A 27,166-nucleotide genomic window follows, 5' to 3' on the forward strand; every position below is an offset into this window, starting at 1 on the left:
AAGCAATCCATCACATACAAGGGAAGCCCAGTAAGACTATGCGTAGTTTTCTCAGCAGAAACCATGGAGGTGAGAAGACAGTGGGAGGATATATTTAAATTATTAAAAGAGAAAAACTGCCAAACAAGAATTCTATATCCAGCAAAATTGTCCTTCAAAAAGGAAGGAGAAATTAAAACATTTTCAGACAAAAAATCACTGAGAGAATTTGTGACCAAGAGACCAGTTCTGCAGGAAATACTAAAGGGAGCACTAGAGATAGATACGAAAAGACAGAAAAGAGAGGTGTGGAGAAGAGTGTAGAAAGGAAGACTATGAGTAAAGATAAAAAGAAGGAAAATTAGATATGACATATAAAATCCCAAAGGCAAAATGGTAGATGAAAGTCCTACCCATGCAGTAATAACACTAAATGCTAACTCCCCAATCAAAAGACACAGATTGGCAGAAGGGATTAAAAAACAGGACCTATCTATATGCTGTCTCTACTCAAAGGATGTGAGGGCAAGGACACAAATGGACATTTGCACACCAATGTTTATAGCAGCATTATTTACAATTAACAAGAGATGGAAACAGCCAAAATGTCCATCAACAGACAGGTGGCTAAACAAACTCCGGTATATACATATGATGGGATGTTATGCAATTGTAAGACAGAATAAAGTTATGAAGTATGTAACAACATGGATGGACCTTAAGGACATTATGCTGAGTGAGATTAGCCAAAATCAAAAGGACAAATACTGTATGGTCTCACTCATATGGACTGATATTAGTGAATAAACTTGATATATTTTGCCAGTAACAGAGACCATCAGGAGATAGATATAGGGTAAGATATTGGGTAATTGGAGCTGAGGATACAGATTGTGCAACAGGACTGAACACAAAAACTCAGAAATGACAGCACAATGCTACCTAACTGTAATACAATTATGTCAAAACACTGAATGAAGCTGAGTGTGAGAATGATAGAGGGAGGAGGGCTGGGGGCATAAATGAAATCACAAAGAAAGATAGATGATAAAGATTGAGATGGTATAATCTAGGAATGCCTACAGTGTATAATGATAGTGACTAAATGTACAATTTTAAAAAATGTTTTTGCATGAGAAAGAACAAAGGAATGTCATTATTGCAGGGTGCTGAAAATAGATGGTAATTAATATTTTAAAATTTCAACTTATGTGTGAGACTAAAGCAAAAAATGTTTATTTGGTACAAAATTTATATTTTGACTAGTGCATTTCCTAATATAACTTATGTAGGTAGTTGGTTGAACAACATAAATACATGGAACCTTGGGTAGGACATGAGATTTTGTTGGTTTGTCCAAAGTGATGCCCCGATGAATCCCAGAGTGATTTGATCAGTGGGTGGAAAAGTATATGCAAAGTCTCCTTTGGGGAATGGTGAGAATGGGGGAAAATTCAACCTCCCCAAGTTGAATTCTTGATATTCTCACAAGCGATGTGGACAACCAAAGCTATAGGCTGAGACCAGTCTTGGGGTTTGTTCATATGAAACTTAACCCCACAAAGGATAGGTCAAGCCTACTTAAAATTAGGCCTAAGAGTCAGCCCTTAGAGTACCTCTTTTGTTGCTCAGATGTGGCCTCCTTCTCCAGCCAACACAACAAGCAAACTCACCACCCTCCCCCTGTCTACGTGGGACATGCTCCCAGGGGTGTGGACCTTCTTGGAAATGTGGGACAGAAATCCTAGAATGAGGTGAGACTCAGCATCAAGGGATTGGGAAAACCTTCTTGACCAAAAGGGGGAAGAGTGAAATGAGACAAAGTGTCAATGGCTAAGAGATTGCAAACAGAGTTGAGAGGTTATCCTGGAGGTTATTCTTATGCATTAAGTAGATATCACCTTGTTCTCCAAGATGTAATGGAGAGGATGGAGGGAACTGCCTGAAAATGTAGAGCTGTGTTCCAGTAGCCATGTTTCTTGATGATGATTGTATAATGATACAGCTTTCACAATGTGACTGTGTGATTGTGAAAACCTTGTGTCTGATGCTCCTTTTATCTACCTTGTCAGCAGACGAGTAGAACATATGGAATAAAAATAAATAATGGGGAACAAATGTTGAAATTAATTTAGTTTGAAATGCTAGTGATTAATGAAAGGGGGGGTAAGGGGCATGGTATGTATAATTTTTTTTCTGTTTTCGTTTTATTTTTCCGTTTTTATTTCTTTTTCTGTATTGATGCAAATGTTCTAAGAAATGATCATGATGATGAATATGCAACTATGTGATGATATTGTGAATTACTGATTATATATGTAGAACGGAATGATCATTTAAAAAAAAAGAAAAAGAAGAAAGGACATAGTTTTTCTGGGGTCCACAAATTCAAACCAGCACAGTAATCATCTCCCACTGTCGCTGTTGCCCCATTTGCTGCCGGGAGCCAGGCCACTCCTCTGCGCGGACACCTTCCTCTCCCTGCTCTGGCCCGACAGCCAGCTCTGGGCTGCCAAGGTGCCCCGTCCCCTCCCCTCGGCACAAATGCCTGTCTTCCCCTGACTTACCTAATGACTTCAAACTAAAGAGTTCAGTGATGGAAAGGAAGTAAAGGGAAAGAGGAAAGAGAATAAGAGTTTTGCAAACAAACATCAAAATTACTGCAAATTCACTTTCACTCATTTATGGTCTGATATGGCTATATGTCTTCTCTCTCCCACTATAGTGTAAGCTCATGGTGATATGCCCGTATCCGTGTCGTTCATTATTATATGCCTAGCACCTAGCATAGTTCCTAACTCAAAGCAGGTATGTTTACACCTTTTTGAATAAATGAAGGAATAAATAAAATGAGAAAAAAAAGAGAGAGAGAGAGAGAGAGAGAGAGAGAGAGAGTATTACAGCTACCATGTTGGAAAGTGCACATAACCCACAAATCAACTTATTCAAGCCTTAGCCTAGAACCTGGCTGTGGGCCAGTTATATTGTCCAAAGTGATGTGTGGCACATAGCAGATGATCAAGAAATTCTTGCTGGATGGACCCAAGGAGTTATTTGAAACACACATTCCATCTATCAAATGTGCCACATTGGAATAAAAGGTTAGAAACTACAGTTTAAAATTATGAAGCACATTTATTAAATTTTTGAATGATATTTAGATGAATAAACTCAGTGTTCAGTTTGAACATAACCAACACTTAACATTTAACAAATGATTGTTAAATAAATGAAGTGCAATTATTAGAGATAAAATTGGAGTTGGGTAAACTCAGGCTGCTAAATTTGAAGAGGAATGAAGAAATCGTACATCTAAGATATGGATTAAGACTAGCTGTGCAGAAGAACACGGAGAGAAGACATCTGTGGGTCCTGGTGGAGATAACGCTCTAATGACAAAGGGAACATGCTGAAGTAGTCACTCTGATTATAAATTTACTTCCTTTATGGATTAAGGATTGGTCCTTGTTTTGAGTTTTAGTGACATAATTAAAGTAAATCCTTCACAAAATTCACCAGCTTCTGTTTATATATTACTATGCTTCCTTTTTCCTAGGATGTAGGAGTGCTTTTCAAAGTAAAATTACTCGCTTACCTCCTCCACTCAGGGGGAAGTGTGAAAAACAACGACTGCCAACTTTTAAGATAAAACTTTTAGGCTATTTTACATCAGTTTGAAAGATGAATAGTTCATTCATTCAACACATATTTATTGCCTTGCAAGACAATCAGTATCACAATTTCCTTGCATTTGGCAAGGTATAGTCTTGGGTGCAGGAGGTACAATGCTGATGGGGCAGGTATGATACCATCTTCACAGAGCTTGCAATCTAATGGGGCACAGGCACAGAATATGAAGCTAGGAAGTCTGAAGCAAAATGGGAACTTGGACATTTTAGAACAGTGAATCAGTCCTTTAGAGCATGTGTTTGCAGTTTTTGCCTAAAATGTTATAAATCCACAGAATGAGACATTTGGTTACAAAACATACTTGCCATAATTCCCAGTCATAAATGTTGTTTTTCTATGCACACTGTTCTCTACCCCAATAGGGCAGGTAATTGGGCAGTGTCTATAATCCATTATATTCAATAATGATTGATTCAGACTAATTAACTCTGTCAAGGATGGGGCTTCATATGTGAGGCAAATATGATAAACTATTAAAAAATAAGATGTAGAAGGAAAGGATAAAATAACTTTATTAAGCTGAAAGAGGGGATTTTGCTAAATGACTTAAATAATGACCTCAGATATTCAAAGGGTAAATGACAGATATTAGGCTGGGAAATTTTTCTCTTGATTTATGTCCACATATATTTGAAATAGGCCCCTAAAACAAAAGGTGTTACCATTATTGCAATTAGCAATACTATGTTGATACTATAGTAAAACAAACAACACCAAAAGAAAAATAGTATCAGGGCTGAGAGGAAAAATAAGCTCAGAAGCTCAAACTCAAATGCCATTTTTAGTTTCTAAAGTGTTTCCAAGTTGGATACTTCCAAGTTAAGCTGTCAGGAAAAAGAAAACAAGGTCCCCCGAGGCCACGAGAGAGGAAAGGCTATAGACAGAGAGTGACTAATATTCTGCTTCCTGCTTTTTATTCAATTCATTCTTTGCAAAAAAAACAAAAACAAAAACAAAACACAACAGACATGAGAATTGCTGATATGCATGCAGGCTAGCCTGATGCTACTGGGCATGAGCTTTGGAAATCTGTCATTTCTGTCTCCATGTGATTATGTGTGCTGCTGCATAGAAGGAGAGAAACAGAACCAGCAGTGGGCTCTCAGGCTCTACAGCCACAAGCTTCATCCCTTGTCCCTTCAAAGTCAGACACAACCAACACAGCCATCATTTACTGAGGCTCTGCTAAGTACCAAATCCTGCACAAGGAGCTTTCTCACATGGTTGAGCTGGGTGAGAGGCTGGGATGAGGATTTATAACCCAAACCTGGGCATCCAGCAGAGGCCAGTGGGGATCACATGCTCACCCCCCAGGATCTGATCTGAGTTTCATTCACCAAGGTAAGCATTTCCATAGACCTTCTGAGTACTTTCTTCTATAGAACACGTGAGAATTTTGCTTCTTTTCTTTCCCATTCTTGGCAATTACGTTTTTTTTTTCATATGCTCTAATAGCCATATATTTCATTTTCCACCCACCCAGACTCCTTGCTCCTTCCCATTCTGTCTGGAGAGAACTCATAAATGTCGTTGGTCACAAATCCACTCTCCATGCTCGCCAGAGTCACAAACCCACTTTCTGAAGGGTTCACAGCCATGTTGTCATAGTCACAAGACATGTCCTCAGGAGTGGCATCTCCTGAACACACACGGAATGAGATATTCTTCAGATCTGGCCGGGGCTCAGCTAAATCAGCTTCACTTTGTTTTCTTATCACATTGTAAACCTCCAGGTTTGGGCTGTTCTCATGGTGAGGAGATGGCCAGATGGTACGTTCCTCCTTAGTGCTAGGGTCAGGCTGTTTCTGTTTTCTAGGAGAAAAGCAGAACAGTGCTGAGTATTTTAATCACAAGGGTACTGAGATTATCCCTGTGCTTACCTGTTCAGGCAAGAGGAAGTATTTCTGGACAACTGCTAAGCTGTACTTCTCACCTACCCGAACTTACAGGCCCGGACTTTGGGGCGGGGGACATAACAGAGGAAAGTGTTACATCGAAAACAATTGTGTATCTATCATTCAAGCTGCCAGAGTATAGGCCAGGGGTAATTACAAGGTCCCTAGAGCCCCCAAAGGGTCCATGGATTTGGATGGTGAAAAAAAGTCTCTTCTAATTGAAATTTCTCATGTCCTTCAATTATGAATGCAGGCAACAAACCACATTATACAACTAGTAATATCTATCGCTTTGTCGCCCCCAGAAATTATAGATTATTTTCATATCATGACATTCATCATTTTAAGACATAGATGTCTTGAAATATATTTTGCACACATCTCTTCTTCAAAGGTATGATTATGATTATGTCCACCACTAAATAAGAAGCATTAACAAGGAAGTACATATATTACTATATCTCAAATTCACTTTTGGAAATATTTCACTAAACTATCTAACAGTATAACTATTTATTTGTAATCTGATTTAAAAATATTGTTCTGGGAAGGGATTATTAGGCCAGAAGGGCCTGTGGCACAAAAAAGGTTAAAAATCCCTGGGATAGAGAGACCCCCAGCTTCAGAGTCACAATTCCCAAATTCTGGTGAAGTGCTAAATAGAATACAAAAGGGAACTCAAGAACCATCTGCAGAATGAGCAGGTAGAAAATATATTACTAATTTTTTAAACGAAATTCTACTTTTTAAAGTGAAAGTAAATAACTAATAAAAATTATTATGGTAATAGCTAACATTAGTTGAATGTTTATTACGTATTCACATAAGGAAGTGATTATTACGTTAGGTAGGTCCTACACTGAAATCTTGCTAATTCATATTAAATTGGTGGTCAAAGGGAATCAAATCTTGAGTTAGATCTTAGTTTACCTGTTGCAAAATGGGAATAATAGCTGCCTTCTCGGTATGCAATGATGACGGGGAATAAAAAGGTAAATGAGCAGAGCTTTAAGTACCTCAAAAATGGTGCACATGATCCAGACCCTAACAAAGGTGCTGTAAGCTACTTAGTGTAGCTAATCTATAGCTTGTATATTCAATTAAATTCAATTAAATGAAAAGCCAATTAAAAGGAATTTGGCTATTTCTTTTGAAATAAGTGGTTTAGCTTCAGATGTTTACCAAAATACACTGAAACGGTTATTTTCCAATTGGCTCACAATTCATTCTTTGCTCAAGCACTCCATTTTCTGAATGAGGCTATACATTCATGAGAACACTTTGCTGGGTGATGTGTGGATACGCTGGAGGCAAATAATATAGTTTCATCCCTGAAGTAGTTTCAAATCTTCCACACATACAAAAATTGAAATGTTAGATAACTATCTTAATTACAACTAAGTGCAAAGTGCTTATTACTTCTAAATTCCCTGAACCCATCAGAGAACTTTCTCTTACTTCTGCAATGGTGATTCTTTTGGACCTGCCAAGGCTTTTAATGAAAGAAACAGGGAAATGCCTAAATCTCAGAGAGTGCCTATTATGCAGAAGACACAAAGGTTTCCACAATGACGATTTTACTTGCCTTCTTCTACAGATCCAAACCCAACATACAACTGCAGTGACCACAAGGAGGAGGAGAAGGGGAATGCTGGGGATAAGGATGTAGGCAAGATTCAAGCCAGCTTCTGAAAAGGAAAACATACACCAACAGCAACAGCAATGTTTTTAGTATTAGTTGTGTTTTCAAAAACATACTTTTAAAGCTTAAGCAACCAAAAATATTCCGAAGAACCCATTCTTGAAAAGAAATACAGTTGGTTCTCATTAGTCGCAGATTCTGGATTTGCGAATTTGCCTACCTGCTACAATTTATAACTCGTAAATTAATACTCATGGCACATTTCGGTTCATCTGTGGACGTGACCAGAGCAGCAAAAATTTGAGTCCCCTGCATGTTCCCAACTGGTCAAACAAGGCACTGCTCTGCCTTCTTGTTTCAGTTGTCATACTGTGAACATGTGTTCTTTTCATGGTATATTTAGTGCCACGATTTTTGCATTTTTTCTCTTTGTGGTTGACTTGACCATTTAAAATGGCCACCCCAAGTGTAGTGCTGAAGTGCTGTCTAGTGTTCCTAAGTATGTGTATGGAGAAAATACATGTGTTCGATAAACTTCATCCAGGCATGAGCTATAGTGTCACTTGCCATGAATGCAATGCTAATGAATGAATTATATATACAATAAGATATCTTTAAGCAGAAATACACATAAGACAAGATTATGTACTGATCAGTTGATGAAAATGTTGTGACCAGAGGCTCACTGAGCCTCTATTTTCTGTAAGAGCATTAGTTGAAGATTTGCTAATTCAGTGTCACAGCAACTTTATAGACTATAACTACCATGAATAACGGAAATCAGATGTAGACTTGCAGTTACCCAATTAGGAAGGAGTTTTCTAGTTTCAATAAATGAACATTTTCTACTTGTCTTTTTATCCTAAGTAATAGTGAAAATAAGTTTTCATTTTAATATAATTTTTTTTTTCAGAGAAAGAGTTTCTCTCTTTTCTTGTCTTTACTCTCCCTTTGCAAAGCAGGGGTTCTGGGCAGTGTTGATGCCTTTGCCACTAAAGACAAACTGTAGTTCTTAGGGGAGGGTGGGGAGAGGAAGGGAAAAAGAAAGCAAGTCAGAAGTTTTGGTGTTATTATCAGGAAGGAGAAATTCATGCAAAGTTCCTGTAAACTTTACCCAAATTTCTGGCTAAGACTAACTGGGTTCAGTTGGGCCCATTAACTGAAACTGAAGAGCACTTAGGAGTCTGCTTTTGTGTTGGTCATTTAAAACTTACAACCAACCAGACGTCAAAGTACATTACCAAGAAAGTGAAAAGACAGCCTACAAAATGGGAGAACATGATTGCTAACCATATCTGATAAGGGTTTAATATCCAGAATGTATAATGATCTCTACTCCTACAACTCAACAACAAAAGATAAATAACCCAATTTAAAAATGGATAAAGGACTTGAATAGACATTTTTCCAAAGAACATATACAGATGGCCAATAAGCACATGAAAAGATGCTCAACATCATTAGTCATCAAGGAAGTGCAAATCAAAACCACAATGTGATATCACTTTACCCCACGAGGGTGGCTATTAAAAAATAATTTAAAGTAACAAGTGTTGGAAAGGATATGGAGAAAATCGTTCCCTTATCTATTGCTGGTGGGATTGTAAAATGATTCAGCCACTGTGGAAATTAGTCTGGAGGATCCTCAAAAAGTTGGAGATAGAATTACCATATGACCTGGCAATCCTACTTCTTGGTATTTACTCCAAATAATTGAAAGCTAGGACCCAAATAGATATTTGTTTACCAATGTTAATAATATTAACATTACTATTATTACTGAATAATAATAGCAGTATTATTCACAATGGCCAAAAGGAGATGCAACCCAAGTGTCCCATCAACAGAAAAATGGATAAAGAAAATGTGGTCTATCACACAATGGAATATTACTCAGCTGTAAAAAGAAACGGAGTTCTGATGCATATGTACCTTAAAGACATCACGTTGTGTGACATATGCCAGACACAAAAAGACAAATATTGTATGCTCTCACTTATATGAACTATCTAGAATAAGCAAATTCATAGAGACAGAGTAGATTATAGGTTTCCAAGGAAATAAGGACTCAATTCTTAATGGATGCAGAATTTCTGTTTAAGGTGTGGTAAAGGTTTGGATAATGGATATTGATTATGGTAGTATAGTATTGTGAATGTAATTAATACACTGAATTGTACTCTTGAAAGGTTAAAAGGGGAAATACTGAGTTGTATTTTACAACAACGAAAACAAATAAAAACTGTTGTAAAGAAAACTTAGAACCAGAGAATTTTCCCTCAAGGGACTTCAGGAGAAATCAAGGATTGGGGACTGACCCCTTCCTACTCTGACTGATTCAAGATTCTCAACCATCTAGAGGCTGTTGCTTTGTTTTTCTGTGAGGCTACAAACCTGTTTAAAGAAAAAAATTTTTTAACTACCACCAATAATAAAAATGCAGCAATAAAAATGTCACTTACCTTTGTCTGGCACTTTGTATCTTGTTCAAAGCATTTTTATACATTATATCCTATTTTATTTTATGGAAACCTAATGCTTTTAGATGAGTAAGGAAAGTATTATTACTTCCATTTTGCAAATAATTAAACTGAAGCATAGCGAAACTAAGTGGTTTTCTAAAGTTGCCCAGTGACAAAATCCTCTTTGAGGCTGAGAGTTCACAAGCATTCCAGTGTATCAGCCAATTTTCTTCTTCCTTTTATGATGTAACTTTTAAAATGTTTTGTCCATTTCCTCTGTTTGTTTTGCAACGTATTAATCATGGGTATTATACACAATGACCTAGTCTTTCTGCTCTCATCTCTCTGCAGCCACTCGCTCAGCCCCCAGCCCCCAAGCTTGCTAGGTAGTTCCAAGGCTCTTTCTTTACTGTCTTCACCCCACTATTTCACCTGTTTGACTGGTCTAATCTGCCACATTGTCTGAGAGTAATTCCATTCCCTTACTTCACTGTGAAACTTTACATTTAAAGAAGTTTTTGTAAAGCCACAGATGCTGTTTTCAGATTTGAAAATTTTTTATTGCGGTAAAATATATATAACAATGAAATATGCCATCGTAACCATTTTTAAGTGTACGATTCAGTGGCATTAAGTACACTCACAATGTGCAACCATCACCACTATCTATTTCCAAAACGTTTTCATTACCCCAAACAGAATTTCTGTACCTGTTAGGGAGTAAATTCCCATCTAGTTCCATTTTTAAATAGCTGTTCCACTTTAAGAACAAAGTAGGAAATGTTACCATGGGCAATTTACGATCAGAGGAGGCCCATGATCTATTTTTCCCAGGACAGTTCTGAACATACCTTTACTTTCTTTGAATACATTTTTTGTATCTTCTTTCTGTGAGTCTTTTGGAAATATGGGTGTTGCTGGCTCTATTCTCTCACCTGGAGAGAGACATATGGATTTGAGAACCCAGAAAAAGGAATCAGAACCCAGATATTTTTTGAGATCTTTCCAGGTTCAAGGTGGCATGCAACAAAGCAGTAGCAATTTGACCAGTGAAGTTTATAAAAACAGAAAGGTGAAAACTTGAATGTGCTGCTCTAGAAGTTTCCTTGCCTTCATCTTTTAGCAAGACTCTTGCTGCCAAGGCTTGGGTGCTGAATAACAGTTGGCATAAAGAACTGAAGTGCCAAGGAGAAGGGCCAGTGACTTACTTCTAAGATTGTAAATTATTAGCTAGGTTCACTTCTGTCTCAATAGATTAAATTATTCATTTCACGTGGTGACTAAAGATAAGTAACATCCCAATCTTGGCAATTGTTGCTTTTCAGCTTTGAGAGAAATAGACAACATTGCAGAAAGTGGGACCTTACACACTCCTTATCATGGCTGGGGGTGGCATGTACCTGTCCAAATGGTCTGGGTTAACACCAGTGGTGTTTCTGTGGAATAACCTGGTCTAAAGACTATATGGCTCTATCTTATGCAAGTTTCAGCTAGATATTGCTAATTGCCATAGTTTGCCAAACCCTAACCAGCATCATTCCTGTTAACTCCAAAGAACACCCAGGGCTCTACCTGAGACCCTACAAAAGTTACACGTGCTAAGTTTACTTTTCAGAAATCTAAAACCTTCAGATGGATCCTAGGTCAGAGAAGTCCTGAAACCCACAGGTGCCAGTCTCTTCAAGAACATTCACTAGTTCCATCTCCCTATCCCATATTGTTAACGCCCTTTTTCAACATGAAAAAAGTTAGAATGGGCCTAATATAAATGTCCTTGAATATTGGGAGAGGGATCAAAGGAGAAGGAGATATAACCGAGAAGTTAGATTTAACAAATGAGTGTGACTGCTGAATCATTACACTGGTATTTCTTTTTAGTCTCCAGTATCTTGGAGCAACTAGAAGGAAAAACCTGAAACTGTGGAACTGTCACCCATACCAAACATTAAAATCTGTTCTTTAACTACTTGTGAAAATGTTCTTTGAAATTTATTGCTTTTTGTGTATATGTTATATTTCACAATAAAAAAAAGAATGTACAGCTCTAAACCTATGAGGAGGGGCTTTGAACATAAATAAATTAACCTAAATCTCAAAATGGTTGGCTTACCTCCAGTCCTTGTAGAAGGAGCTGTTGGTTTCTCTGTAGTGGAAAGAAACAGAAACAAAAATAATAACTAAATTTCCATGTCATCTAGATAAAATCCACCAGAGCAAGTCACTGATGTGTTTGTTCATTCAGTCATCCAACATGTTTTAATTAGTGTTACTAGGTGCCAAGAACTGGGTTAGTAGTCAAAAGAATCACTTCTGTATAAAGATCAGAGGCGAGGCACCAGAATCTGACCAACTTTCCCCAGCTTTTAAAAAACTATATTTTAAACACTTTATTATGAGTATTTATATATATAAAAGTAGAAAGATTACCCAATATGCAGCTTCAACTTTTACCAACATAAGGCTAATCCAGTTTCAACAGTAACCCTCCCTTACTGCACTTCCAGCCTGGATTATTTTAAGACAAATCCCAGACATTTTATCAATTTCATATTAGAGAATGTTGTAAAGAGCAACAAACACTAATCTCAAAGCAGTGGAAGTGGTTGGGGTTGGCCACCCTCAAGGAAGATGCTGCTGATCTAGAAACTCAAGAAATTTTAAATATTTCAAAGAGCCTCAGAAAGCCAGGCTGTAGAGGTCATCTATAGCATCTAATACCTTTGCTTTTAGCTGAGAGTGTATTATCCCTTGTGTTGGGAGCGAATCTGAGGTTCACAGAGGCAAGGTCCTAAGGATAAGATGTTAGAAATCACAGTCCTAAGTCCAGGATATCAAGTCTTTTCTAAAGTGTCATTCACAAAGGACAAAAGCCTTCTATCCATAATTTCTTACATGGGTGTGTAGAGATGATGCACATCCATTTATTTAAAAAACAAAACAAAACACTTAAATAGTGCCTACTATGCTAATCATTTGAATGATATATTATATATGATAAGCATTTTTAAGTGTTTTATGAAAACTAACTCAATTAATCCTAGCAATGTTATGAGGTTGGTGCTATTATTATTCTGGTGTTACTCACAAAGAAATTGAGAGATTAAGTAACTTGCTCAATATCTCACAGTTAGTAAGTAGCTAGGCTGGAATTTGAACCAAATAAATTAAAGTTGAAATTGAAATGCTGAGGAGACAAACTCTGTACTAGATAGTGGGGACATAATGGCAAATGAGAAATAGTCCCAGCGCTACGCTCTACAGGACACCTACAAAAATCTGGAAATACAAGAGAATACTGTTACATATAAATTTCATTATAGTAAATGTTATATTCAGTGACATTACATGATCTTTTCATTTTGTTGTCCCTCTGTAGTTCAATCCACTGTGCCAGATTGCAATGAGCATGGTACACTAATGCAGCATTTCCATCAATCTCTACACATGTATCTGAGTTGTACTGCCTCAGATGATTTTCACTGCGAACACCTGTGCTTTTAGTATAGCCCAGAAGAAGTAATCAAGGGGTTCTGATCTGCCTAGCATGCAGCCCATTCTACATGGCCTCATTGTCAAACCCAGCTTTAGAAATCATTCAACAAGTCCCTTGCCACTCTGGTGTAACGGGATGATGGTGTACCATGTTGTAGGAACCATGTTGGATGACCTTCCCCTAGCCATCAAGTACAGTCATTAATTGACCATACATGATTTATTTCCAGACTTCATGTCAATCATGTAGTCAATGGAACTGACCTGTAAACAGGCAAAGTATACAGTGTGAGATGCTATGATTCTCACAGGAGGAAGATCTAACCTAGTTTGTATGAAAATTCACAAGAATAGTACAAAGAATTCCCATATATCCTTCGCCTACATCCTCCAATGTTATTATTTTACACATTTCATTTGCTTAATTATTCTTTCTCTTCACACACCTACACCTACACACACACATATACATATACATGAATATTTGTATACAGACATAATTTTTCCTGAAGGTAAGTTGCAGATATGGTACCCCTTTTATTACTAAATAGTTTATTACATATTTTCTAAAGGAGTAAGATTCTCTTATATAACCACAGTACAATTACCAAAACCAGGAAATTAGCACTGATGTAAAACTATTATCTAATCTAAAGACCTTATCAAGTTCTGCAATTGTTCCAATAATGTCTCTTATAGCAAATCATCATCCTCAGTCATCATCAATCATCATCATCATCATTATCATCATGTCTAGGATCCAATCCAAGCTCACCTATTGCATTTAGTTTCTAGCAAAAAGGTGATGTTTAACTTGACTCTGAATGAATTGACTGGGAAAGAGGTGAAGGGTGTTCCAAGGGCAGGAAACAGCAATTAAGAGCTCTTGGGGAACTTCACAGAGTACAAAGGGAAATGGGATGGGAGAGCAGTAAGAATGATGAGCACTGAGGCTGAAGAGGTAAGCAAGGATCTGATCATGCACTTGTGAAACTTATTTCTGCAATGGTGAAGCTAAGCTTAGTTATAATTATGCCTAAGGGTCAACCCCAGAGAACCTCTTTTGTTACTCAGATGTGGCCTCTCTCTCTAAGCCAACTCTTTAAATTCACTACCCTCCCTACCATGTGGGACATGATTCCCAGGGATGTAAGTCTCCTTGGCAATGTGGGACATGACTTCCAGGGATGAACCTGGCCTTGGCATTGTGGGATTGAGAATGCCTTCCTGACCAAAAGGGGGAAAAGAAATGAAATAAAATAAAGTTTCAGTGGCTAAGAGATTTCAAATAGAGTTGAGAGGTTATTCTGGAGGTTACTCTTATGTAAGCTTCAGTGAGATATTGCAAAATTGCCACAGTATGCCAAGTTCCAACTAACAGTATTCCTGAAAATTCTAAAGAATACCCTGAGTTCTAAGACTTCATGAAAGTTTTCTTAATAAGTTTATTTTTTCAGATAAAAAGTTTTACTTAGTAAGTTTATTTTTAAGGTCTCTAGGTGGTTCCTTTGCCAGATAAGCCTTGGAACCAAGAGGTTCCAGTCTCTTCAAGAACATCAACCAGTTTCATTTGTCTACCCCACAAGGTTGACACTCCTTTCCAGCATGAAAAAGTTAAAATGGTCATTGCCTAGATATCCCTGAAGATTGAGAGAATGATCAAATGAGAGGGAGGAGGTGAGACTAAGAAATTAGGATTTAGCAAATGATTATAACTACTGACTCTTTATATAGATATTTCTTTTTAGTTTCTAGTGTATTAGAATAGCTAGAAGGAAGTACCTAAAATTGTTGAACTGTAATCCAGTAGCCTTGATCTTTGATAATGATGGTATAACTTTATAGTTTTTATCGTGTGACTGTATAATTGTAAAAACCTTGTGACTGATACTCCCTTTATTCAGTGAGTGGATAGATAAGTGATAAAATAAAGACAAAAAAATTAATAGGATGGGATAAGTGGTATGGGATGTTTTGGGTTTTCTTTTTACATTCTAATTTCTTTTTTTGGAGTAATAGAAATGTTCTAAAACTGATTGCGGTGATGAATGCACAACTATATTTTGATACGGTGAGCCATTGATTGTATACACTGGATGGATTATATGGTATGTGAATTTTCTCAATAAAATTGCATTAAATGATTTTTTTAAAAAAAGGAAATCTAGCAGAAGGAGTGAAACCGAGTTAACATATGTAGGTATAATTTTAAAAAGTGGTATAATTAAATGAACTCTCTTTTTAAAAGAAAAAATACTGGAAAAATATATAAAGGTATGATGAATCTTCTCAATTCACCAATGCTGTGAAGAACTCATGAGACTGATGTTCAAAATCACATTTCGCTCTTAGGAAACCGAGTGTAGTAAAGCAATGGTGCATCTGAGCAATGACTGCTTTGCCCAGTTGCTTTATGCTTACTCGGGAACACCAGGCGGCAGACCAGCAAAGGGGCCCCAGGATGGACCCAGGCTAAAGATGGGCTGCTTAATTACATCATAACTGAAATAGCAAGATGCCTCTGTATTCCCTAAAATAACTGCTTACTAGCACTGAAATTAAATTGTTTCAAGATTGCACGCATTTTTTATATGCCTAATTTGGAAATTATTACCAATAATAGAAGCCTTGCTCTAATTACCTCTGAGTTTCTGTGAGAAAAGACATTTTCCAAAGGGATTGAGTAAGCATATCTGAGAATACAAGCTGAAAGACCTCTTCACTTCAGACCTGAACCCTTGGTATATGTGATTCTGATCTAAGTGCTTTATGCTATAAATTATTATTAATATTATTTGCAATCACTATTGGCCATTATGCAAAACACCATTATGGAAAAAAATTGGTATAACATTAAGTGAAAGAATAAAACAAGATTTAAAGTAATGTGTGTAAGTACATCACAGCTTTGAAAAATTACATATGACACAGAAATGGTAACTCTAGCTACCCACATCACCCAGAGTTTGGTAGTATGTTTATATACTTCTATATTTTAACCCAGAAAATAAAAAAAAAGTGTGAATCACATTACAGGTAGATCATGTAGGACAATGGGCTTGAAGTTAGTTCAGTTATTATAAATGAGTATTAAATATATCATTGCTAGAGAAAAAAACACAAAAACTTCCCATTGTTTCCCATAGCTCCTGGGTGCTTCATCATCTTTAGCTCTTTGCTCAGCCCTCTGCAAATATGCTTGTATTATCCTCTCCTCATTAAACCCGTTGAATATACCAGCTCTTTCCTGCCAGGACTCAATCTAAGTAATATAGGCAATAACAAAAGTGACAAATAGAATGATCTACTAAAAAAAAAAAAATCCACCAAAATATGTTCAAAGAACAAAAATAAAAGGACATTAAAACAAATTTCAAATTTCAAAAAATACATAAAAAGTACAAAATTTTAAGCCATGGAGCGAATAGAATAGTAGTTAATCAAAGTGTGATGGCAAGCCAGTTTGCAGAAAAGTGCCTTGCTTTCACTGCAGTCTTAGTCTTGGCAATCTCCCTGCTTGAGGCAACTGTGTATGGTGGGGAGGGGCAGATCATTGGAGAGAATTTATCTGAGGGGCTGAAAGAGGGAGAAAAAAAATCTCTTTTAGTGGCAAAATTGTGGCAAAAGCATAGTCAAATCCAAACAATTAAAAATAAAGGGATTATTTAGTTCCAGACAAGATACAACTAACAAGTCTTTCTAATCCTGTCAAGAAAAAAACACAGAATTGGGGCCAAACTTTTGGCTTCAGGGAGGTGAGAAACTTCAGGGACAGATAAAAAATTGCTTCAAGTATGGATCTAAGTCAGTTATGTCAAAGGTGTCTGGGAAGCCCCAGTAGAGTGAGACTACGGGCTTGTAGCCAATTCACAATGCTTACCAGCTCCGGAAGCAAATGCCAAATGAATCTGCAAGGCATTATATATAAAGGGTGCTCGGGGGAATTTAAAGCTGCTTATCAAAGTGCCTGCTGTCTCACCCCAATGCCGGTGAAATTGGTGTACTTTATGAACTACTTTTTTGGTCATGTTGTCTTAAGTCCCAGAAAATAATCTCATATGGCTGTTAGAAGATCTGCAGGAGCAATGCTAGCTTTCTTTCATATTTGTCTTTATTCCAAGCGCCTACAGCCAACCTCAAATGTGGAAAGAATAGGAATTGGTGGTGGTCCACTTAGAGTGCTTTTTACATTTCCTGAGGTTCTCATAATTCTTGCTTTAGCATACATAAATCAGACCATTTCTTTCCTCCATCCTTTCTCTTGGCAACTGGTAACCCATTCCACTGCTAGAATTATTCCCTGGTGATTCCTTTATAAGAATTTCAAATGTTGAACACCCCAGGCATTTGCAGCAAGCTTTCTCAGAGGCCACACAACAAATTCTTGGTACTAGCAGCTGCTTATGAAATGGGCAAGGAGGTTGAGAATTCGACTGCATAGCTTAGGAGAGGATTTATTACCATCGGAATATTTGCAGATGAAATTGTTCTTCATGTTGCATCGGTCGTCATTCCACTGGAATTTGTAGGGGCCCCCGATGCCGGCAGGTGCTGATGGCTGATGGTACATGACCACGCAGACCTCACTGCCACAGGAAGGCTCATCCACATACCAGTTCCTGGAGAAAAGTGGTCAACAGTGAGGGCAACTGCAGAGAAGACCTCAAGACTTCAACTTCAAAGTCTTTGGTTTCCCATCAAGTTTCACCAAGCCATGAACTTAAGACTCTGCTTCAGAACAGCACTCAGGGTAAGGAAGGAATTGAAGTACTGCCAATAAGTAGAACCAAAAGTTTTCTAATATGAACATCACAATCAATCATCTGACATTTATCACAACCTCTTTGCAAGGAAGAATATATTACATATGATGTCTGCAAAGTAATTATGAGAAGAAAACAACTAGCAGGTCAGTCTGGATGATGTTATTTCTTTTTTGCTAATTGGGTTCATTTCTCTATTTTTAGAGATCAGATACACTGGGAAGAGGCAGAACCATCTCCCTGTGCTTCAACGACCACAAATGCCCTCCTAACCCTGAGAAGCAGGGGGAAGATTCAAACATTTGAGCAAGACTTTCCAAAATGTAGAGGCTAGCAAAGCAGGTGAACAAGAGTCCCACTTAGTGTTTTTCAGTTTTTAGTTTCACCGGTGCAGGCTGATACTGATCTGGAGGTGGGGGAGGATGGGAGCAGGGTGAGAAGGGTATCCCTGTCCCCACCTCAGATTCTGCTGGCAAATTTCTTGTTTTTGTCTCCTAAGCTCCCTGAAATGATGCATCAGCAGCTTCAGCCCCACTATTTAGTGATACTGGGAATTGAGTGGTGCTGCCACTCAGATGAATGTGTGGGTGCCAGGTTAAAGCCCTGGACTCCCATGGAATATCTAAATGCTGGGAGTACCCACCCCATGTGTTGAATTAGGGATGAACTTCATAGTTTACCTGATTACCTACCCTGACCCCAGTTTCCATCTAGGGCTCAGACCTTGGCCTGATTCTCAGACTATTTAGATATACTCTGCTTCTCTGCCTAGCTCTTGTCAGAACCACTCCTCGGGGAAGAGGACGCTAATAGATTGGTCTCTTGCGAGAGCCACAATACTACTACGTTGGAGTCCTGTGCCTTCCTCTACCAAAAGGAAGATCCATTCCTGCTCCCACTGTGTTGAATTTGCCTGAACAATAGCTGAGCTTGTAACACTCCCTGAATACTATGCCTGGACAGCTGGGAGGCCCTAACTGGGGCAAGGCTCAGCACCTCCAGCCCATTTTCCAACCCCCTTCATGGGCCTCCTGCCCTGACTTGCCTTGTTTCCCTTCCCATTAGCCTTATGGCTTTATGTTATTTCATCTCATAAATAGATGGAATAGTATGCCTGGCACAAAGTTCCTGGACCTGAGCCACTTTCACATTTGGAACCCACTGATAGAGGGAAAGACCAGGCTCTCAGGAGGAGGCCACATGGTAATTTAACAGCAGGTACACAGGGTGATGATTTTATCTGTTCTTCCCCCAAAGGGACCTATGGCCATTTACTCAGGTAACTGTAAACTGGAAAGAGGAGAATATCCAAATGTTATGAGGACTGTTCAATATAGGGTGCAAGTTGACATTGAAAGGGAAGAGTTGAAACATCTTCCAGGCCCCCTGTTAGAGTGGAGCCAGATAGTAAATGGAATTCTGGCCAGGGCAAGCTCACAGTGGGACCTACCTGGTAGCCATTCCCCAGTTCTCAAATATATAAACAGAATAGACATATTTGGTAATTAGTGCAGTCGGTATGGGGTAGGAGCTACCCTAGTGAAGAAGGCTAAGTAGAAGCCTCTAAGGTGCAATTCTCCCATTCCTCCCAAGGCAAAATAGTAAGTCCAAAACAACAGCTTATCCAGAGGAAGACGGCAGAAAGCAGGGTCACCCTGAAAGACCTAGAAAACATAGGGTGGTGTTCCTCATTATACCTTTATTTAATTAACTTGTCTGGCTCGTGTGAAAACTAGACAGATCCTGAAGGATGATACTGGAATAGCACAAACTCAACCAAGTAGAATCTGCAATTGCAGGGCCTATGCCACTTGTGGAGTATCTTTGTTAGAGAGGTTGACATGCCCTTGGGACCTAGTACAGTGCCAGTGATCTGGTGAACACATTCTTTTCCCACTTTATCAGAAAAACGCTCAAAAACAGTTTGCATTCATTTGCAATGGACAACATTATACACTTATGGTCTTGTCTTGGGGATATACTAATTTTTTTTTTTTTAAAAAGTTTTATTCTCACACCATAAAATCCATACTAAATGTACAATCAATGACTCCTGTACAACAATCAAGTAGTTATGCATTCGCTACCACAACTACCTGAAAACATTTTAGAAACACAACTACCTGAGAACATTCCCCTTGCTTCCAAAAAGAAAGAAAAAAAAATCCCCTCTCTTATATCACTGTATTGTTGACCCTTAAATTTTGGCATAGTGCCTTTATTACAATTAATGTAAGAATAGTACAATGTTACTTAGTTTGCATTAATTGTGTTTGCCTCCCTTCTTTTTACTCCCTGAAGCCTCTCCTTTCCTACCTGCATGGCCCATTCCCCAGACAAGTTATAGAATGTAAAAAAAGTACACAAGACATGAAAATCATGCAAGTTCCATCAAAGCAGGGCTTTTGTCTGTCTTGTATTCCCAGAGCCTAGTGCTGCGCTTTCCACAGAGTTGACAGTTGATGAATGTATTGAATGAATAAACCAATTTAAAAACGAAGACATTCACTGAAAAATAGGCAAAGAGCACATATGCACACACACACATATGCACAACAGGAGTGCAAGCACACTAGGAGTGCAAACGGTGCTCATATAATCTATCACCTAAATAATAGTGAGGTGTGTGAGAGATGGAGGTGAAAGTTCAGTTGAGAAAATGCAACCATAAGAGCACAACCTCCAGCACACTACTGATCACCTTACAAGAGATTGATCAAGTTGAATAGAAAATCCATTTTAAGGAATCACATGGACTTTGCAGATCCAGAGGTGGATCAGTCAGGGGGGTGGTGGGGGCAGCACAGGGAGAAAAGGTTCCTGAGAAAGTTCCTTGAGGGCTCTCTCCATCTTGAACCTGAAGAGATCAACTAATGATGACTAAAAGCTTGCTTGGATGTTTTAGGGAAGGTGACTCTGAGAATGGAAATAGCAATGACTTTGGTTCTCTGTTGGACTCCTGCAAGAATTCACAGGATATGAGACCTTAACATAGTAAAACATAACCTGATTCACCCGGGGTGCCTTATTGTGCCTGTCCCTGTGTGTGGCCTTAGGAAAGAAGTAGGGCACTGAGAAATCCTGGAAGAGGAGTGGTTAGGGGGAGAAAATTTAAGGGCAGAGATAACTGATATTCAACTTGAATGATTTTACGTGTCGGGGATATACTAATTTTAATATCCTCTATCATAATATGTCTACCTAGATATCCTGCAGAAAATCAAACTAGTCCCCTATATGGATGACATCATGCTAATCAGATCAAAGGAGCAAGAAGTGGCTAGTACAATGGAGGCTTAGTAAGACTCCATTACTCTAAAGAGTTGGAGATAAACCCTATAAAGATTTAGGGACCTGCCACTCCATTAAAATCTGGAGGTATCTAGTGATCTAGGGAATATCAGACATCACTTTCAAATTAAAGGACAAATTATCGCATTTTACAATAATCTGAAGAAAGGAAACACCACCTTTGGGTTTTAGAGGCAGCGTATTATACACCTGGGAATATTGCTCTGACTCATATTCCAGGTGACATGAAAGACTGCCAGCTTTGAATGGGGTCCAGAGTGGGAAAGGAGTGTGTAGCAGGTCAAGACTGTAGTGCAAGCAGCCTTGCCACTTGGGTCATAAGATCCAAGAGACCCTATGCTACTAGAGTCTCACTGGTGGGAAAATGATGTCATAGAATTTGTGACAAGCCCCATGAGGAATCACAGTAGGATTCCGAGTAGACCCCAGGATTCTAGAGCAAGGTCACACCATCTGTAGCAGAGAGCTACGCACCTTTTGAAAACAACTCTTGGCTTGCTACTGGGCATAGGGCACCAAAAGACCATGTGGCCCAATCTGCCCATCCTGGGCTAGGTACCGTCAGGCACACCTAGTCGTAAAGTTGTTCACCACCTTCACTACACTGCTTTGGTCAATGGCTATTTCAGGGCTCACCTCCACTCCCCTCAGGGCTCTGATTTGGAACAGTGGATCCAACCTGCCTTCTTTTTGAGTTATGTCAAGTGAGTCAGCAACTGTGAGTCCACACACTTACCTAAATTTTGATGTGCTGCCATCGGTCCAGGCATAAAGGTCCTGGCAGGCTGTGCTATTGTTTTGTTGCTCCTCATGCCTCCTGAGTCCAATCCAGAAATCACCATCAGAAGCCAAGAGATTTTCAATGAACATTTCTATCAGTCTCTGTTCGTCTTCAGACTCGATGCTGACAAGCTGGCCACCATCTCTCCCGCAGGCTTCTCTGGCTTCCTCAAAGTTCAGTCTTCGAGAAGCATCGTGGAAGTAAATGACTTTATAACAAGGCCTCTGAGTCCCTCTGCGGCACACCGGCTGTCCTAGAAAAAAAAAAAGAAGCCAGCCTATTTAATTGGCTGCAAATGTATGCCAGGGCAGGGATAATTGGAGGCATCTGAATGTAGTAGTCTAGGCAGGAATTCTGATCACTTATCATTGGACTGTTATAATGTCAGTTTAGGGTTCCCAGAGCAAACTAATACCTCTTCCATCATGGGGATGCTATGATTTAAATTTCAGTTTCTACCTTGTGTAGGGACTCCATGCTTTGTTTCAATGCACTGTTTATTCCATTACAGTTCTTGAAAAGCACACAGTGTTTACTATGCTTTAAAAGAAAGGTATATAAAGGTTTATGGTTTCATTTAAAGGCACTTCACACCATTATGGAGTCTCAAGGGATAGTACGACTTAATGTGAGCATCTCTATTTCCTCCAATAAGAGAGGCATTCTGAAGTCAGGCGTGGCTCCTTTACCCTCGAATCCTCTGCCTATGCAGTAGAAATGAGAATTCACTCAGTCTCTGGTACAACCAGAAGCTAAAAACAACAGATCCATGGGCTTTTCTGTTATTGTCAGTCTCCTGACCTTGCCTAAAGACAACAGGTGAGGTTTATTAAACTTTTACTATGTGCCAGGAGCTATGCAATGAGCTTTACATTTGTACATCTAGTTATCTCATTTGATACTCATAATAATCAAATAATGATTGTAGACCTTGTTTTTGCCCCATTTTACAGATGAGAAAACTGAGGCTTGGAGAAATTAAGTTATTTGGCTAATAACACACGGCAATCAGCAGTAGTCCCCAAGTTAGAAGCATGATCTGATTACAATGTCAGGCTGCTAACCACTGAACTATACTGCCCACCGCCACCCCTACCCAGGCTCAGGTTGCACTGGGCACCCATATAATGTGTGTCTTCTGGCTGACACCTAAAGGGCTGATGACCATCTCAGACCAATGGATGGGATTTTCCTGAGGAGCAAATAACTCCTTGCCCAATGCACACTGTCTTTGCTTGTGTCTGGTGACTGAAGCCTTGCTGCACCCAAAACATTAGACTCATTACTCCTTTTTTTCCAATCAGCATGTATGGGGTGCACGCTCTGTGCCTGACACTGTGCTAAGGGCTGGGAATACAGAAACAAATTCTGGTTCCTAAAACACAACATCTGGATCCAAATGTAAAAAAGTAAAAACCAAATTTCAATAAGGAGAGGGCAGGCCACGGTGGCTCAGCAGGTAAGAGTGCTTGCCTGCCATGCTCGAGGACCCGGGTTCAATTCCCGGTGCCTGCCCATGTAAAAAAAATTAAAATAAATAAATAAATAAATAAGGAGAATAGTCTCCTGCAGTGCGAGAGCCAAATTGTGGGCTGTGGGTGTGAATATAGCTGCCGCAGAGTAAGGGATAAAGGATTTTGGTTTGGGGGAACCTCTTTTCAGCCCTTCCGGAATGTTCTCATTTTCCTAACTTATTTTGCAGCTGTGCAAGGGGCCAGAGAGCATTCATTAGTCCCAGTCTGTCCAGAACACAGGGCAAAAGGCCACAGATGGTTACCAGCATTATCAGTGCTAAGTGGGAACAGAGCACACAAAGGTAATCCAGAAAGTGTCTGTGAATCTTTACTTTTGATTTCGTCCCTCATCACTCCTTTATAGAAATTCTCAGTAAGTAATAAGTGATAGATAGGAGTTAGCATCTTCACCTGGTCCTTGTCATTTTTCTGCTGTTGCTGTGAGACAGAGAAACTCTACCTGGACTAGTTCACCAGCAAATTAGGAGGTGTCAAAAAGCACAACGTTCTCACTAAGGAGGTGTTCGGGAGAGGCCGGGGACCACCAGCAAGAAAGGCTTTGGCTGGGAAGCTGCCTGGGGAGGGGCTGGACCTGCCAGGCAGCAGAGGGTAGGTGGATGACTACAAAGAGTCCCAGAAACCCACCGTTCTGACCACCTGCATGACATCCGCTGGAGCTGAACTTACCAGCAGCCATAACATCTTAAACGAGCTCCCTCTGTGGTCGGAGCCTGGTCACACATCCCAAGGCAGCTGATGGGTGGCCGAGAGAGCCAGAGCTGGAAACAGGCCCGAGGGCGCATCTGGTTCCCCGGCTTTCAGGAAGTGTCTTTCTCTGCTCGCTCGCAGGAAAGGAACCGGCGAGAGGGCCTCTGTTCTTCTCCCCCACCCCCACCGCCCGCCGAGCACAGGGCCTATATAGCCTAGTCCAAGCAGTTTAATTCAGTTTCCGTCCCCTTTTGCCGCCTCGCACGCCGTCCTGGAACTAACTTTAGGTTAAGTCAGTTTAGTAAGCCGGGATAACTGAGCGTGGAGGAGTGTCCACCCTCCTCCGCCCTTCTTCATCAATCCATCAGCGCCTGCGAAGGGGCCCTGGAAAGGGGCACGGACGTCCCCTCTCCTTCCCCCAACCCCGAAATGCAAAACAACTGGAAGAGGCAATGAGGCAGAGCACCGTACCTCCTCTGAAGTTCAAGTCCGCGGCTGCTGTTAAACCACGGAAGGAAGGAAGCAGAAAGAGTCACTCCCCGGAGTCAGGCGCGGCTCGTCCCGCGCTAACTGGGCTTCTTTCCGGGTCTCTAAGCGCCACATTCCAGGCGCTGGATCCAGCCATCCTCCCTCCAGAAGAGACCAGGAGTGACAGCAGGGCTCCCACGGCACCGCCGATCCTGACCCTCTACTAAACTCGCGCCTCCCGGGCTGCGGCTTCCAGCCGGCGGGAGGTGAGAGCTAGCGGGTGAGCCCGCCCCGCGCGGGGGTCCCGCTGACTACGTGCCGCGCTCCAGGAGCCCGCCAAGGGGGCGCCCACTGGGGCAGATTTGTTCACCGCCCCACCCAGCCTACGCCCCCGATCCCCGAGTAACCCTGGGCGAAAAATGGACTTCGCACATACAGGGAACGGGGACGGCGCCCTCTCCACCGCGGAGGGCCACAGAAGAGGCGCGGCGGCTCGGAAGAGGGTCAGCAGCAGCTGGGGTGCGGCGAGCCCGCCCCGGCATCGCTCCCCGCCCCAGCGCGCGCACTCACCGCTCAGCAGGCGGTTCGACGCGCCCCGCGACCCCGCCAGCAGCACGGCCAGCAGCACGGCCTGTAAAGTCGCCCCGGGCTGCATGGCCCTGCTCTGATGCCCCCTCGGACGCCGGGGCGCTAAGGCGGTGGAGCAGGCCAACAGGCAGCGGCGAATCCGACAACTGTAACCTGGGGGGTGGCGGCAGCAGCATCTCCTGAGGACAGACGGATCCGGCACTGGGAAGAGGCGGGGAGGGCGAGGAACCAGCGTGCTGCCCCTCCGCTCCCTGGGACGTCACCGCTGGGAGGGCAGCTTGGCCGGCTGGCCCGCCCCGACGGCCTCCTCTGGCACTTTCGGCGCCAGCCACTGGGCTGGCCGGAGGGGAGCGAGCCGGGGAGGGGAGCCAATCTCCACCCTGAGCTTCCCAGGGAGATCCTGCGTTTGCCTAGTGCGCAGTGCGCAGGAAAATCCCAGTCTGGCTTCTCTGAAATCTGACGGAGGGCACTGACGGCTAAAAAGAGGACTACATCTCACCCCTACTCCGGCTGGCCATCCCCTCACCCACCTTCCCAAGTTCACCCAGAGCCCTAAGCTCTGCGGTGTGGGCCAGTGGGAGAGGCAAAACACCGAGACCTCCCTTGGGCTGGGTAGGCAGCAGTCCCTTCGTTCAGGGCTGCACCTGAGAAAGGGGTGGATCATACAGAGAACAAATGTTCAAGCAGGAGCAGCAGGCAGTGTGCCCTACTGACAAAGCAGGTTATGGGATTCAACACTTGTAGCATCCGGAGGCGGCTAAATTGGGGTTCTCCTGGCTGAGAGGAAAGTGGCTTCCACCAGAAGCCGAAAGAGTTTTGGTCCCCCCCCCCCCCTTGCTTCTGCCTACCTACCTGTCCTGCTTTTCCAAGCAACACACAAGAAAGTAGAGATGGTCCCACGGCTTCCAAGCACTGCAGTTCTAGACCAGCAGGACTGACTCCAGGCTGGGTGTTCTATGTCATTATCAGCTAATAAAATGGGAAGCTCTACTACTGCAGAAAATGGTGGGTTGAGGATTGACCTTTATGGCAAGTTCATTTAGAGCCTGTCTCTATGTCCTGATTAGAACATCTCACATCTAGCACACATTTTTTCTAGAAATTCCTGGGTTATCAAAACAAAGAGACAACTGTTATAGTGAAAAGAAGCACTTGGGTTAGCATGTGATGAGCTGTTTCAAATCCTGTCTCTTCACTTATGGTGTGGGCCTCAGCAAGACTCTTTGCCTTCAGAGTTTCATTTAACTATTGGTTACACTAGCAGTTACCTTAAGAGTTTTATGAGGGTTAAGTAAGGCAAACATATATGGAAGTGTACAGATAGCTGGGTACAGAACCTAATGTCAACTGAAAACAACTTATTTCCAGTTTTATGACATCTACTACAGCTTAGAGAAGTTGTTTGTTCCTTTGACCCTAATATTTAAATGGTGACCAGAATTCTCCCTTCAAGTCCCTGGACCTTGGTCCAGATTGGCTTTATTTAGATAGGCAGTCCAGTTTAGTGTAGTAGATTGCATTATCGACCCTAATTCTTTATCCCTCCCTGTATCCAGACTGTTTACCAAATGCCCACTGAAGAGGCAGGATATATTTCTCCACCCCTTCATTTTGTGTTTCACCATGTGACTTGCTTTGGACAATAGAATGAGCTAGAAGGTTCTGAGCCTAGACCATAAGAGGCCTCAAATGTTTTTGATTTTTGTTTGTTTGTTTCTCTGCCACTCTCTGAGAGGAACAAATCCCAGGTATCCTACTGGTTCAAGGGGGATGATGCCTGGAAGAGACCTACCTCAGTCAATTGACAGACCTGTAGCAAGAGGCAGAGCTGCCACTGTGGCCTAAAGCAGAGCTGTCTGGTCAAGCATAGAT

The 27,166-nt window shown here is 40.9% G+C and overlaps 1 protein-coding gene across 2 annotated transcripts; it reads right to left on the reverse strand.

Annotated features, from left to right (window-relative positions):
- Positions 1 to 3,114: 3,114 nt before the first annotated feature.
- LAYN (layilin) lies at positions 3,115 to 25,598 on the reverse strand. Of its 2 annotated transcripts, none has more exons than XM_077112992.1 (7): positions 25,277 to 25,598; positions 21,972 to 22,269; positions 17,622 to 17,779; positions 11,779 to 11,811; positions 10,520 to 10,603; positions 7,150 to 7,252; positions 3,115 to 5,481 (listed from the first exon to the last, which is right to left on the reverse strand). In XM_077112992.1, the coding sequence occupies exons 1-7, from the start codon at positions 25,359 to 25,361 to the stop codon at positions 5,118 to 5,120; spliced, it is 1,125 nt and encodes a 374-aa protein (XP_076969107.1). In that variant the 5' UTR covers positions 25,362 to 25,598; the 3' UTR covers positions 3,115 to 5,117. The 2 variants fall into 2 exon arrangements, with proteins under 2 accessions (XP_076969107.1, XP_076969108.1); XM_077112993.1 differs by lacking the exon at positions 25,277 to 25,598 and adding an exon at positions 24,218 to 24,442.
- Between the last annotated feature and the right edge of the window lie 1,568 nt (positions 25,599 to 27,166).

Source organism: Tamandua tetradactyla, chromosome 8, assembly GCF_023851605.1.
Source record: "Tamandua tetradactyla isolate mTamTet1 chromosome 8, mTamTet1.pri, whole genome shotgun sequence".
Classification (NCBI taxonomy): Eukaryota; Metazoa; Chordata; class Mammalia; order Pilosa; family Myrmecophagidae; genus Tamandua; species Tamandua tetradactyla.